The sequence below is a fragment of the Talpa europaea genome (assembly GCF_964194135.1).
Source record: "Talpa europaea genome assembly, chromosome: 14".
Taxonomy (NCBI): Eukaryota; Metazoa; Chordata; class Mammalia; order Eulipotyphla; family Talpidae; genus Talpa; species Talpa europaea.
In genome coordinates, this window is record NC_140082.1 from 55,028,422 (window position 1) to 55,044,151 (window position 15,730).

General features: G+C 49.3%; 1 protein-coding gene across 1 annotated transcript; it reads right to left on the bottom strand.

Moving 5' to 3' along the window:
- Positions 1-1,184: 1,184 nt before the first annotated feature.
- Positions 1,185-12,877, bottom strand: LOC311184181 (uncharacterized protein; the record flags this gene model as incomplete). Its single annotated transcript, XM_084254046.1, has 4 exons — positions 1,185-1,540; positions 5,235-5,299; positions 12,268-12,721; positions 12,832-12,877. The coding sequence occupies 4 exons, from the start codon at positions 12,875-12,877 to the stop codon at positions 1,185-1,187; spliced, it is 921 nt and encodes a 306-aa protein (XP_084110172.1).
- Between the last annotated feature and the right edge of the window lie 2,853 nt (positions 12,878-15,730).

The window sequence follows — 15,730 nt, forward strand, 5'->3', positions numbered from 1 at the left end:
AAGGAAATTTATCAGAGCCCATAATAAATAAATACTATGAAGAGTTGAAATGAGACATGAACATGGAATAGAAACAAGTGAACTGGAATCATAAGAAACCTCATTTCTTTTGCAGAATATTCTATGTCACTCAAACGAAGCTCTAACACCTGAGAGTTTTCTCCACCCCCACCCTCCCCGCATCACACACAGGAGGGCACTGAAGACAAAGTTCTGGAGGACACACTGCTTTCCCCTTCTTTTCACAGATGCACAGTCTGCGGGTCTTCATCTCTCCTTGCCCGCTTAGCACAGTTGGCAGCCCCTAGGGCCCCATGGGTTGGATGAGAACATCATTGAAATCTGCAAAAATGTCCAACTCTGCTCATGTCTGCACCCACAGGGCTTCTCCCCTGGACTCAACAATGTCCGAGTGGTTGGGATTCACTTTTACGTTCTCGGCACAATAGAGGGGCCTGGGCCTTTGTGAGAGGAGAGCCCAGTGGGCATTTGTGGTCAGGATGGGGTCAGCACTGTCCAATCTTATCACCACACTGGGCCACGTGTGTCTCCATGTCCTGTGTCCCCATCCCCAGGGAGAGAGGGGAGAACCCGTGTCTGGGCTGCAGACACCCGCGCTGACACCCAGAGATTCACACACTGTCCATCACGACCGTCCTGTATCTGATAGATCCTGGGTTTTAATCCATTTTTTCGAATGAAAACCAGTTCTCTTTACATTCCCTGCCTTGACGGGTAAGTCATGGAACGGGGGGAAGGGAAAGAGCAGGAGTCAAGGAGGATTGGGAAGAGGCCATCCTGGGGCGTCTGCTCCTAGAACAGGTGGGTGAGTGGGGACAATGAATTTGGCAGCTGTGGGGGCCACACATGAAATAATTCACATGATGACATAATTTAATCCTCCAAACCTATGAAGGAGACAATCCCTGACCGGCCATTCAAAGATGAGGAGTCAAAGATTAAGTCCTCCCCAGAGTTGAGAACTGAACATGGGGCATCAAGTGATGGGCGCTGTGGGCCCAAGTCCCGGCTGACATGGACAGACCCAGACCCTGAGGGTCTCCCAGGGCTGAAAATGTGTATGAGGCTCTGTCTGTGCAGGGTGAGAGCCCACCCATGTGGGTGTGGAAGGTCCCCCCAGGCTCCCTTTGTGAGCAGAGCAGAGCCATGGGGAGTCTTTTGTCTCACTTCCCCCTGGGTCTGGAGCACTGTGAGGTCTTTGAGTTTCCATGCCACGTAGCACAGTAGTAGTCAGCCGTGTCCTCAGGCTGAGGTCCCGAGAAGAGCAGGAACCCCGCATTGGCCGAGGTATCACTGGATCCAGAGAAGTGGCTGTGGACTCTGGGGCTCTGGTGCTTATCTGACTCTGAGCAGTAGTACAGGAGATACCCGGGAGGGCTCCCTGGCTTCTGCTGGTACCAGCATATCCAGAAATCCCCAACCCCGAATCCATTGCTCAGGGTGCAGGTGAGTCTGGCTGTGGCTTCAGGAGACACAGAGAGGGAGGGTGGCTGAGTGAGCACAGGCAGGGAGAGGGAACCTGCAGACACAGACACATACACATGAAGATCAGTCCTGGATGGGTGTGGGGCCCCGTGGTAATGCTTCAGGATAGGGGCATTCTGGGTCTCTGAGTCCTGTCTCTAGCTGTGCAGTGACAGAAGAGCAGGATGAGGAGAGGGGTCCAGGCCATGGTGCTCACAGCCACTTGGTGCCCCACAGCTCTGAACAAGGTGCCTCAGACCTTTCTTATCTCCTCCCCCACTGCCTCACAGGGAGGGGCTGTCCATGCATATATGTCCCACCCACTGCCTCTCCCCTCTGCACTTTCAATTTCTGTGGTCCTTGGACAGGAAGGGGGTACGAGGTACTGGTTTCTCCATGCGTGGGCCTGGGAAGAAGCTAATGCCAGGTCCACACACAGACCCTTGGACTATTGAGAACAGGGCTGCTGAGTCCCCACAGGAAGCCAAGCCCAGCCCTGGGGCCTTCCTCTCAGTGCAGGGCTGCCCAGCTGTAAAATCCTGTGTTGTAGAAACACCCAGGGAAGTTTTTATGGCACCCCTTGTTGGTCTCCAGGAGAAACTTTAAGTCTTCTTTCTTCAACCAAACTTCCCCCTCAGCTGTTTCCTAGACTCCTGTGCACCCAACTTCTGAGAGTGACCCTCACTGAGAGGGAGGGGGGTGGGCCTGGTGTCCTCTTTGCTTGGCCTAAATGTGAGGTTGGTGGACTAACGGGGAGATGACACAGGAGAGCGTGGGGACTGCTGTGCAGCTGAGGACACGATGCTGGACAGACAGAAGAATGGGGCTGCCCTGTTGGCCCAGAGGAGACGGGCTGCTCCTGAGCTGGGAGCGGCAAGGCTCAGGGTGTGTCTGTGGCCCATGAAGCATCCTGCTGCTGCAGCTGCCAGGTGTTATTGGATTTCCATAGGGTCATTTCATCCACACCACATCAGCATAGAATAATCCCAGTGCTCTAAAACTAATTTCCAGTGCTCACATTTCCAATTTTTCTTCTTTTTTTTCTATATTCCTGTCATTGCTGGTAATTTTTCCCTCTACAGAATTATGCTTCTTCAAAGTAGGACACAACTAGCAACTCACAATTTGTTAACATTTCTCTCATTTTTCTTTTTCTAGGCAATATAATTCTCAGTACATATCTCTCTCTGTGTGTAGGAATGTTTATATGTGTGTATATCTATAAACACATATGTAATTTGATTGTATAGTTTTGGTGATTATTCTAAATCTGTAATAAATAGAGTGTGCCGATTCTGTTTGATTTCTGATTTCTGTTTTTTCGTTGATTATGGTGCACTCGTGGCAGAATTTGCAGTGGACAGGGTGTCTTGGACTCATTTATATTAATATTGAATTTCATATTGAAGGTGCCCTCTTCACCAAAAATCAGAAAATAGACATAAATAACCACTACTAGGTAAAGTCAGATACACAATAGCATCAGCAGTAACAGGGCTGCCATCCTGGAAGCACAACATGTGGGGTGAGGTCCCCTGATACATTCAGGGACACAGAAAATGATTCATTACTTCTGATTTAATAAGAACAAAATTATATAAACCAGCCAGAACATAACCATCCCTAACCTGAGAGGACTAGGATTATCTTTCCACTGAGACACCCTCACCTAGGGATGTGCTGCTGGGAGTGACTCTGAGGACAGAAGGAGGGAGGGGCCTGCCCCAGGGGCTGCCCTGCAACAGCCTGGGCCAGGGCAGCAGCAGAGAAGAAGAAGAGCCCCATGCTGAGCATCAGCAGCAGCTGCCAGGGGTGCCTGCTCTTGGCTGAAGAGAAAGGTGGCTTATGTCTCTCTTCCCCACAGGCCTGTAGCGCTGTATGAACATCCAGACTGTCATCCCAACTTGCGCAATAATAATCAGCCTCGTCCTCAGTCTGGAGCCTAGTGATGGTCAGGGTGGCTGAGCTGCCAGACCTGGATCCTGAGAATCAATCAGGGACACAGATGTTCATTTGTGATTGCCATATATTACTTCCCTGGGAGCTCTTCCAGGGAGCTGTTGGTACCAGTACACACCATGTTTCCAGATGTTGATACTGCCTCCACTGCAGAAGGTGGTGACCTTCAGGCTCAGTGTCCCAGACACTGAAAGTAGCTGAGCCAGTACAGAGTGGCCCAGGATCCTGGACTGTGAGAGGTGAAGATTTGGTGACCCTGGGCTCTAGAGACAAGAGGAGAAAGTAGGGCCCTGAGCATATTCTTAAGTCCCTGCCCCCGTCCCCATGTCCAATTACTGCACAATAGAGAGGAGGACAGGGAGGAAGCAGGAACAGGCCATGGTGCCCACAGCCCCCTGTTAGTTCCTCTTCCCATGAGCCCCACAGTGGAAGGGCTGCCCCAGGCCTCCTTTTTTTTCCCACGCTCTGGCCCAGGAGGGGCTGTCCATGGAAACTGTGTTCTTTCCAGGGCCCAGCCCGACCCCCTCTTGCACTGGGACTGGAGCTCAGTTCACTTTCACACTGAGGATGAGGGAGGTTTGCTTCACCCCTTGGGAGAATCTTAGGAGGAAGCACCTGTTGACACCACACACAGTTCCCGGCCCAGGGGACTGTGCCAGGCCACAGCTGACAAAGCCCACCAGGGCGCCCAAGACCTGCCCCCTAGTCCAGGCTCTTCTGAGTGAATGATCCACCCTGCACAGCTGGTGGGGGCACCACTGGGCAGCCCCACAGCGCCCCCTGCTGCTTGCAATGCACAAGGGCACAGTGGCCACAGCTCTGAGCACAGCTGGGGTCTGCAGCTACCAGGTCACTGTCTCAGTCACACACCAGGGGTGATTCCTAGACAGTGTGTCCCAGCTGCCCATGGCTACTGTTGACTTTCTCATCTCTGAGGAATCCTGATCTGTAAATATATAAACATACTCAGAAATGACACCTTATATTGTTGATACACCCATGGAGGGCACTGCAAGCGTCAAGTCCCTCCTCTGGAGTGCAACATAGAACAGGCACCTCCTTTCAGTGTTCCCAAGCCAAGGTGACTTAAAAAAATGGATTCCAGCTACTCGCTATTAAACTTGACTTCATCTTATTTTCTTCAGGTAATTTAATTGTGTTCCTTATAATGCATTTCAAATGAAGAACAATGAATTCTTTTGATGACATTTAATCTATTAATTTTTATTGATCGGGCTCCTGGTTTCTCCTCTAAAATTTATATAAAAAATAGTACCTACTAATGATTTTTCATGAATGTTTCCTTAGTAAATCCACAAATTTCATAAACTGCACTCTCTGGTTGAGAGAAGACTCCATGGGATAAGGCCACGGGCTCTGACCTCACTGGCTTGTGCTGTGTGGAGCACAGAGGCTTGTCGATGTCCTCCCTGGAAAAGCAGCCCTCCACACACAAGGAATGACTCCACATTGTCAGTAGAGCTGAGGTGCAGACACAATGTTTATGAAATAAACTATTTCTTTTAAGTGATTGCAAAGGAAATAGGAAACCATCCATCAAGATGTGTGTGTCGCGGGGGTGTGTTGGGTAGGCTTAAGGGAAAGATGGTAGAGGGACTCATAACACATGATCTTAAACACACTTTGGAGCAGGATTTACAGGAAAGAGCAGCTCTCCTTGCAGGGTCCTGTTGAGGCACACCCATGACGGGGAGGCTCTGGAGACTTTTGGTCTCACGACTTAGTAGGTCTGGAGCACTGAGTTTATTGTTGCTATATCTAAGACTGACAGTAGTAGTTGGCCTCATCCTCAGTCTGCAGCTCAGAGATGGTCAGGGAGGTGGCATTGGAGGAGCTGTCGATGGAGCCAGAAAAAACTGTCAGAACCCATTAAGGTCTACTCTATGATCATCATCATCAGGGATCATCATAGATCATCATAGATCATCAATGATCACAGCTCTGGAGACCTTTGATCTCACGTCCTAGTGGGTCTGGAGCACTGTGAGCTTATTGGTGCTATATCCTAAGACTGACAGTAGTAATCGGACTCATCTTCAGCCTGCCCCAGAGATGGTCAGGGAGGTGGCATTGGAGGAGCTGTTGATGGAGCCAAAGAAACTGTCGGGAACCCATTAAGGTCTATGATCATCATCATCATAGGTCACAGTGCTGGGGGGCTGCCCAGTGCTGCTGCTACCAGTGCACATAGGCGCTTGCAATGTTGCCTCTGCTGGGGGTACAGGAGATGGTTGCCTTCTGCCCCACAGACTCTGACACCGAGCAGGGTTGAGTCAGCTCAAACTGGGTCAATGTACTTGCAAAGGAGCAACACAAGTTAAGCGAGAACGATATGACCCTGATTCCAGGAAGGAGGGAGAGGTCATCATCTGGGGTTTCACCCCGGTGCCCTCCCAGATTTCCCTGCTGGCACCACCTGTGCAAAGAGCGAGCAGGGTGAGAATAAACTGAGCCCAGGCCATGGTGGAGATGTCCAGGTTCTACATCTTGAGTTCCACAGGCAAGACTAAGCTCACCTCCCTTAGGAGTCACCCTTATCCACAGGGTGGGAGGTTTCCATGCAAATCTTCCCCTTTCAGGAGGCTGAGCAAGCCCCTCCTTCAGTTGATTTCGGGCACCAGCTCAGAAAAACACTGCAGGTGTTAGAACAGTGAAGACAGGAGCTCCCAGCTCATGTATTGGGGAGACCCCTGTCCTCCGGTGGATGCAGTGCCTCCCCCTCCCCCCACCCTCACTTTTCAGAACTCTGCCTTGTTGCATTGGAATTTTTAATGAAAACTATGCATGTGAGCTTTTTGTCTGCACTTTTGTAGCCCGAAAAGTTTTTCATTGATCTCAAATTCCATTGCATGGATGTGTGAGTGTTGTCAACCACCACGTAATTAAAGACATACTTGTTGCTTTCACATGCTCACAATCGAATAAATCAGCAATATATTATGAGCAAAACTGAAAAATGATATAAAATGTATAAAATGATAAAAAAAAGTTAAGAACCATCATTTAAAATAAAAGAATTCAATTCATCAGTAAAAAAATTAGTGCATACTCTGTGTGTAACAAGTCAGTGATTTAGGAAATAGACAGAGACTGTGATTTCTGGATTGTTTCACACAGGACTTTAGTTGCCACAGTGTTTTAAGATTTAAGGTGACATTTGCCTTCCCACTAGCAATGAGTGACAGTCTCTGCTGCCTACACCTGGACAGGTTGTGATGATGTCACTGTGCTTAGTCTGAGCCACTCTGACAGGAGACTAGTGTCTTTTCATGATTTACAGGTGCATTTTCAAGGTAACTAACACTGTCGAACATCTTTACATTTAATTATAATGCACGACTTCCTAAGTAATGGTCTGCTTACCTGTTCAATTGTGGGAGGAAGTCCTCTCTCTGGGCACCCGGACCATGAGGGTCTCCCAGGGCTGAGGAATGCGTGTGAGGCTGTCTGTGCAGGGTGAGAGCCCACCCATGTGTGTGTGGAAGGTCCTCTCAGGCTCCCTTTGTGAGCAGAGCAGAGCAGTGGGGAGGATTTTGTCTCACTTCCCCCTGGGTATGGAGTGCTGTGAAGGGTCTGTGTTTCCGTGATATATACTGCAGTAGTAGTCGGCCTCATCCTCAGGTGTGGCTCCGATACGAGCTGGAGGCCTGCATAGGCCGAGGTCTCACTGGATCCAGAGAGGCAGCTGGGGACCCCGGTGCCCTGGTGCCTATCTGAGTCTGAGAAGTAGTACAGTAGATACCGAGGAGGGCTCCCTGGCTTCTGCTGGTACCAGCGTATAGTATAGCTGCCAACACTGAATCCACTGCTCAGGGTGCAGGTGAGTCTGGCTGTTGCTCCAGGAGATGTGGAGAGGGAGGGCGGCTGAGTGAGCACAGGCTGGGAGAGGGAACCTGCAGACACAGACACATGAATATCAGTCTAGATGCGTGTGGGGCCCAGTGGGAATGCCTCAAGATAGACACAGTCTGGGTCTCTGAGTCCTGTCTCGACCTGTGCAGTGACAGAGGAGCAGGAGGAGGAGGGGTGTCTAGGACATGGTTCTCACAGCCACTTGGGTCCCTACAGAGCTGGAGTTGCCCTGCTTCAGGCTTCTGTTATCTTCTCCCCTCTGGCCTCACAGGGGAGGGGCTGTCCATGCAAATATGTCCCACCCACTGCCTCTAACCACTGCACTTGCAGCACATGGGTCCCTTGGAAAGGGAGGAGGATTTGCTGAGTAGATTCCCCTGTGGGTGGACCGGGAAGAAGCAACTGCCACACACAGGCTCTTGGCAGAGGACTTGGCCTGAACTATACAGAGCAGGGCTGCTAAGTCCCCACAAGAAACCAAGGGCCCAACCCTAGGTGCTCCAGGCAGCGGGGGGCACCCAGCTGGAAGATCCTGTCCTGCAGTTAACTCCCAGGGAAGAGTTCAGCGCCCCCTGCTGGTCCGCAGGAGCCCATCCTTCTTTCACTCAATCAAGCATCACCTCATGTGTTTTCTAGACTTCTGTGTACCCAAGTCCTGAGAGTTCTCCTCATTAGGGCGGAGGGAAGGGGTATGGCCTGGAGTTCCCTGCTGGCTTAAATGTTAGATTGTTGACTAGTGGGGAGACTGATGCTGAGAGTGGGGGGGGCACTGTGTTGCTGAGGACAGATGCCTGGATATATGGCAGAGTAAACCGGGGCTCCCGGAGATGGGCTGCTCCTGAGCTGGTAGTGAAAAGATACCAACAGAGGAGGACCCACAATGTCACATGCTGGTCCTTCCAGAGCAGGGCTGAGAGGAGATGCAGGCACCTCAAGGATGCTGAGGGGAGTGGGCAGTAGGGTCTGGACACCCGGCAGGGGTGACAGGACCTCATGGACCTGGACTCCACGTGCTGGCGATTCTAATCTGTGTGTGCCGCTTCAGTGCTGCACAGGAGAGAGTGAGTTATATGGAAAGTTCTAGAATCTTGGCAAGAGATCCTGGTCGGGGACATTCAGGTTTATTGGAAGATGAGAGCAGAGGACACAGAGTAGGGGTGAAATACCGTGTACCTGGAGATTAAATGCCACTTCCCAACCCTAAGTTGTGGGTTAAAACTTAGCTGTCCTACAATCTTTTAACAAAATATTAAGGTCAAAGTGGTCAGTTATGTTTCTAATTTACCACATCTTTGTGATTTTTCTCAGGCCTGGATAGTGACTGGCTCTCTAATGGGGAATGTTTACAAGAAATTTCTGAGGAATAAGCACCTAAGAGGTTATTACACAATTTCCTGTAACTCTTCCCCTCTACCCCCACCATAGAGCGTTGCCGGAATCAGTTTTCATTTAATACCACCTTCCTGATGTTCTCTAGATGGTGAACCTGTAATTTATACTTATAATTTGTAAGTTATGAAATGAATGCATGACCTATGTTACATTCTGACAGATTTTTCAGCCACCTGAAGTTCAGCCGATCCAGGCTGATCCTGTGCTTGGGATCTGCCACTCTCCTGAGGGCCTGGGGTCTCCATTGCTTGTCCTGCCAGGCCATGGTGTCTGTAATTGTGTCCATAACACTGGGGCACAGAGACTTCAAGACATACCCCATGAAGTATCTGTTTCCTGTAGGTGGCACATCCCCTGCCCTCACCCCTCTTTGGGAGGTACTCTGGGCTCCACGACCTCAGCCCCCACAAGTCACCTTTTCCTGATGTCCAGGTGACTCCCACCCCTGTACAGCCATTCTATGGGCCTCAGGACCCCATGATTTCCTGCCCACCTGTAGACCTGGCCAAGCACAGTGACACCTGAGAGTGAGGCTGAGGACAGTCACCCCTCCATAAAGATCTGGGGGCTCACGATCCCCTCCCCACATGGCAGATGCTCCCCTAGCCTCCCTACTGCCACTCTCCTACCTGGACACCTGGCACAGCTCACTCTCCTGGGCTCTGCCTGCACCTGCTTGACCCCATGGCAGCCTGGAGGGATCTGGCCCTGACCTCTGGCCTGGCTACCTGGAGTTCTTTCACCTGAGGCAGCAGGACTCCAACCTCACCTGAAGTCTCCTTGTATGCGAGTTTCTGCTCAAGGGTCCCTTTTAAAGGGCTCCAGTCCCACTACACCAGGGAACCCCACTACAGACCTCATCTTCACTAAGAGTATGTCAGCATCCCTTTTTCAGTTAAGATCACTTCTTATGCAAAGATATTTTTTTTGGGGGGGAGGGGTGTCATAACAAGAACTGTCCGGAACAGAGCACAAAGCCTAACCATTGCCACATTGTATAAAGATTTCCTTACTCTTTGCTGAATAGCATATTCTGCTCTAAGGTCTCAGCCAGGTTCCCTGCCTACAACGTGTCACCGAGCTCCGTTGGGCTCCTTCTGGCTGTGACAGTGTCAGAGTCCCCTGTTCTGATGTGTGTCCACATTCAGCATGTGGGGTTCTGCTGATCATGTCCATCAGGGTCATGTTTTCACATTTATTGTTGGACACTGTTCTTCTTAGAAAGTTTGTCTCTTTCTCCCCCACCTCCCATCTGTTACTGATTTCACCATTTTAGCAAGATGGTCATGAATAACTGTGTTATGCTTTGTCTTATAACCTAACACTTCTCCAGTGCGTGTTTGCACAAACAGTTTAGTTTTGCCCCTGGCAGCCCTGCACCCTGGCTCAGGTGCTCCTGAACAATCTTAGTTAGCAGGTGTGCACATGTATGAGCTGTGTTTGTTTGCATGGTTCTTTATTCTATGGTATACCGGGCTGCAACATGTTCATCATGTGTGATTCTTCCTTCTTCTGAGAATCACCATCTCTAAAGAATTCCTCCTCTTATGTTGGAGAGAGATTTTACAAACCAATATCGAGACACCAGGCATGATTTCTCTCTTATCTGACAGCACAGACAGTATATAATAAATCACTAATCCGGACTTCGATAATAGATACCTATTTTAAAAAATATTTCACTGTATAACAGGGTAACAGTAGCATATTTTCAAAACATACCTGTTGAATTCAAGTCTAAAGTTTAATTGAAATAGAATTAATATCTGTGTAACCATCCTATCCAGGTGTGTGTACATATCTGTAAATATTCCTGAACCATCTGTCTCATGAAGCTAAACATGGCCTCACACTGACACTCCACACCACATCAGGGCTCCCCGGGCTAGTCCAGCTCTTCCCCGGGTGTGCAGTGACCTTCCAGTCCTAGAGAGAGAGCTCTGGCTCTTCCACTCACAGCCATTTGCTTCATCACTAAATTGCCATGCAAGCCCGGAAACATGCAATCCCAGACCAGGCCCCAGGGACAGCCTCATCTGTGAGCGCAGGTGCTCCAGGACACGTTCCTCCCTCCTCTTCACAGTCTCCAGGATTCCAGTTTGCCAAGTCAGCAGCTTCCTCCTCACACTTAGGGAGGTGGGTTCATGGTCCATCCTGCAGGCAGGAGGCCGGTCACATTTTTGCTCCATCCTGGACCCTGACTTGCTGGGTTGCTTGAATCTGCACATTTAGCTTCTGTTATGATGACAGTTTCCCACGAGTGCTGGCAACGCCACAGCGGATGACCTTCGCTGTGTGGAAAGCACTCACTGGATTCCTCTCTCTGGCATTCAAGCCAACATGGCTGTGCTTCACCTACTCACCCCTGCCCCTCATCCCATGCCTGTCTTCACTCAGCTTTCCCCATCACTAGAGTGTGCCTTTTACAGGTTGTGATAGAATGACAAACTGCTTTATGTAATGTTATAGACATGATTCTTTTGTAAGAAATACCCATTTGAAAGTAACATCCATGCTTGTGACTGATAGTTCATTCCTCTCAGTTTGCCCTAAAAGTACAACCTACAGGAGACACCTGTGTTTTTTCCTGGGGTGGAGGGTGGGATGTTGGGATGCATAAAGCTGTTACAAACATCCAGGTGAAAAGTTTTGGTTGTTTTCATTTTTGCTTGTTGTGAATTAGGTAATTCTAATATTCACAAGGATGTTTATCTCAGGAGAAAAGTTTTTTACCTTTTTAATAATTTTATTTGTTGTTATTTCCTGTATGACCAACTCAGAGAGAGATGGAAATCACACAAAAAAAGTCCTTTCTTTCAATTAAGCAAATAATAAAACAGGTGCAAACGGTGTGGAACCAAGCATAAGTATTCTTAGCCACTGCTTTGTCATTTTGTGTGTAACTGCCATTTTAGAATTTTAGGTTTTGCTGTCCATGGTAAGACTGCATTCCAGAGATAGTTTTGACAGTTTGGACTCTCACTCCACCCTCACCCTTGGCCACCAATGAGGGCGAACTTGCTGTAATTGGAGCTACAGGCTGGAGCTGCATCTCACCAGGCCAGTCAGCTTAGAATGATAGCCAGGCAAAGTTGGAGAACGCATCCTGAAGCCAATGAGTAACTGCCAGCATAATTTAACCTTATTAAAAGACCCCTGCTTCCTTTGTTCAGGGCTCTCCCTATCTGCCACTGCTTTGGTAGGTGCCCTGAGCCCGGACTTGAGTCTGAAATAACTCCCTTTTGTTTTGCATCGGCAGTTTTTGAGTTTTTGGAGGCTATGCTCCCCGAGTCTGCTGACCTTGCGCACAACAACTGTACTGGCCAATCCTTCCAGAGCAGCCAAGTCAGTACTGAGGCCCCTTGACAGGTTCACAGGCCAAGGTTTCTTTCTCATCTTGAAAACTCAAAGAAAATAAATGAATTCAAACCATCTTAGAAGTAAACTATTTCTGAGGCAAAGGAAATTTTCTTTTCTTGAAGACCCCTCACCTAGGGATGTGCTGCTGGGAGTGACTCTGAGGACAGAGGGAGGGAGGGGCCTGCCCCCAGGGGGTGCCCTGGAGGAGCCTGGGCTAGGACAGCAACAGAGAAGAAGCAGAGCCCCAGGCTGAGTCTCAGCAGCAGCTGCCAGAGATGCCTGCTCTTGGCTGAAGAGAAAAAGGGTTTTTGTCTCATTTCCCCACAGGCCTGGAGCACTGTGGGACCACTCAGACTGCTGTCCCAACTTAAGCAGTAATAATCAGCCTCGTCCTCAGGCTGGAGCCCAGTGATGGTCAGGGTGCCCGAGCTGCCAGACTTGGAGCCAGAGAATCGATCAGGGACCCCTGAGGGCCGTTTGTCATTACCATATATCAGGAGTTTGGGGGCTGTTCCTGGGACCTGTTGGAGCCAGTACACACTATTACCACCCCCGATGTTGGAGCTGCTTCCAGTGCAGGAGATGGTGACCCTCTGGCCCAGGTTCCCAGAGACTGACTGTGGCTGAGTCAACACAGACTGGGCCCAGGATCCTGGAAGAAGGAGAGACACAGAGATGATGATGCTGGGCAAGAGAAACAAGAGGACTTATCTGGGGCCCATGCATCTTCCCAGGGCACTTCCCAGCCCCAACTCCAGTTACCTGTGCAGAGTGAGAAGAGAACAAGCAGGAGAGGGGTCCAGGCCATGGTGCTCACACTTCCCTGAGCCACTCATGGGGCTGGGCTGCCCCAGGACTCCTTTTCTCCTCCACCCTCTGCCCCAGGAGGGGCTGTGTATGCAAATGTATTTCAAGCTGTGACTGCCCAGCCCCTCACTGAGCCTGGTGCTGGAGCTCAGCTCACAACCAAACTCAGGAAGAGCAAGGTTTCTTCACCCCTGGGAAAACCCAGGGAGGAAGCACCTGCTGCCACCACACACAGGTCCCTGTTCAGCAGGTGTGCCAGACAAGAAAGAACACAGTGCTGATTTCCCACCTGGGAGGACAAGCCCTAGACCTAGATCAAGCTCCTTGGTATGAATGACCTCACAACCTGGTATGTGTAGAACACTGGGTAGTCCCACAGCGCCCCCTGCTGGTCTGTGGGCAAACACTCACATTGGCCCAAAGTTCTGAGAGCCCAATGGGTGTCTGCAGCTCAGGAGAGACTGTCTCTATTCACAATAACATGTTCTGATTCCTGGGACTGTGATTCCAATGCATTATATTTGGGTTCCCTCAATGAGGTGCACAGAGGTACTTACAGAAGTATTTTGAGAACATTAAACTTAAAGATAAATGATCCAGAAGTGCGTCCAATCCTGTGCTAATGAGGATGGGTCGCTTGAGCTATGAACGGCTTTAGAGAAAGCTCAGGGAAATGTCACAGAATGGAAATTCCTAGAAATGACATCAATGGCATATTGAAAAGTGGATAATTCAGCAACAATTTGAAAATACATAATGTATTTAATATTGTTTACAGATTAGAAATGATATAGTGAAAGACTTTGGAAAATCATGCCGGTGAAGCCTGTAACATATTTCTTGAGATCCATATGGAGCTTTGTAATCTTAAGATTCTGGCTTTTGCAATATCTGTGTCGTATAATTTGTTAGAATTTTTTCTTAGAACACATACAATTTGTTTTTATATTAAATATTTTTTTCCTGTATGATTTACTCACTATGACAGTTTAAATAACAAATAAAAGTGAGAGTTCAATGTTTTCATGTAGCCGGGAATGTGTGGAGAGCTGAATTCAGAAACCACAACCCATTTCCTCTCCACAGCCATTTTCTACTCTCCTTTCACCTTGAGAAAGTCCCCAAACGTCTAGACTCTGGGGGTCTTGAGCAAATACCTGTGATCTCAAATTCTCTCCTCAGTCATTCAGAGGATCCTCCTTCATCCCAGGCAGGTCAGTAGCTGCTCATCCCCTCAGGACCCTCACTGCTCTGGGCATGAACCCCACCACCTGCCTCCCCACAGGAGCCTGCACGGTCTGCCCTGTCCCCTCACACACCTCACACCCTTCCTTGTTCTCAGACCTCCAGCATCACTCACACTCGTGGCTTCACATTCCTGACTCCTGTCCGTTCTATGGTTCCCAAGTTGATGCCTTCTCTGTGTGGGGGAGAGAAGGGCTTGACTTGGGATCTGGTGAAATCACAGGGTGTCAGACACCCTGGATCATTCACAGCAGCTCACACCCCTATCATCCCGGACAGTAAAACAGAATTGATAATAATACTGTGAGCCATTTTACAGAAGGAAAAACTATGTAAATAATACAAAACTTAGTTAACATCTCATCCTACCTCAAGCAACATCAATAAGACTCAAGGTGTTACATCTTCCTCTTTATCCCTCATCCCTCCTCCTCACTGAATGTGACAAGAATCCTCAGCACCAGATCACTGCATTGCTCTATGCTCTGGAAGGTACAGACATTTTTAATGTCCCTAAATGATTGTGCAATGAACAATAGCAGTGCCTTCTCTCAAGGAGGAGGTGGGTGTCATCTCCCAGAATTCCTTGTAGGCAGCTCTTGGGCAGAGAGCAAGCATGGTGAAAAGGAGTGGAGCCTGGGTCATGGGGGTGATGCCCCACAGGTCCTATTCTTGACCCCACACCAGACCCGAGCCCACCAAGCAGTCCCCTCCTGAAGGTGAGAGGTCTCCATGCAAATACTCTACTTTTTGATGGCTGCCCAAGCCCCTCCTCTACTTAAACCAGGATCCAGTTGAATAAAGAGAGACCAGAAGTGGTACAAAATGTGTTACACCTGGTAGGGTTGGGGGACCTCTGCAGCACAAGGGGAGCTCTCAAGGCATTCAGCTGTGGGGCCATGAGCAAGGTCTAGACAGAGCAGACTCTGCTATTGGACACGTGGGCATCCTGGTCAGTGCTGGGCTCAGGGCTCGCCCTCTGCACCTAGCACCCCTCACATTCTAGACTAACAGCCAAGGTGTCTGCACAATAGCCTCAGCTCACTGCACGTCAACATCCCACCTGTGCAAAGGGCCCAAACAAGCGGAGCTACTCCGTGTCATCGGAGGTGTAGAAGGTCATGGGGTGAGTGGGCTCTGCAGGGAGGAAAGGGAGACCAGGCCTCTGTCTTTTCCAGAAGGCACCAAGGGCAGGTCTGTGAGCCCCTGCCATATTGGAGACCCCAACACTCGGGCAGGAAGAGGGAGGAGCACTGGGGTGCTGTTCAGACTCCATCATCACAGTCACAAGAAACTAGAAAAATTCTGAGGAGACAGAGGTGAGTGTAGAGATAAGAGCCAGAAGGAAAATGTATCAGAGGCCTTAATCAATACCATGAAGAGTTGAAATCAGACATGAACATGGAATAGAAACACGTGAACTAGAAGTATAAGAAACCTCATTTTTTGCAGAATATTCCATGTCACTCAAACTAAGGGCCACTAAGCTTTTAAAGTTGTAACACTTGAGAGTTTTCTCAACCAGCACCCTCCCTGCATCACACATAGGAGGACACTGAAAAAAAAGTTTTGGAGGACACATTGCTTTCCCCTTCTTTACACAGAAGCA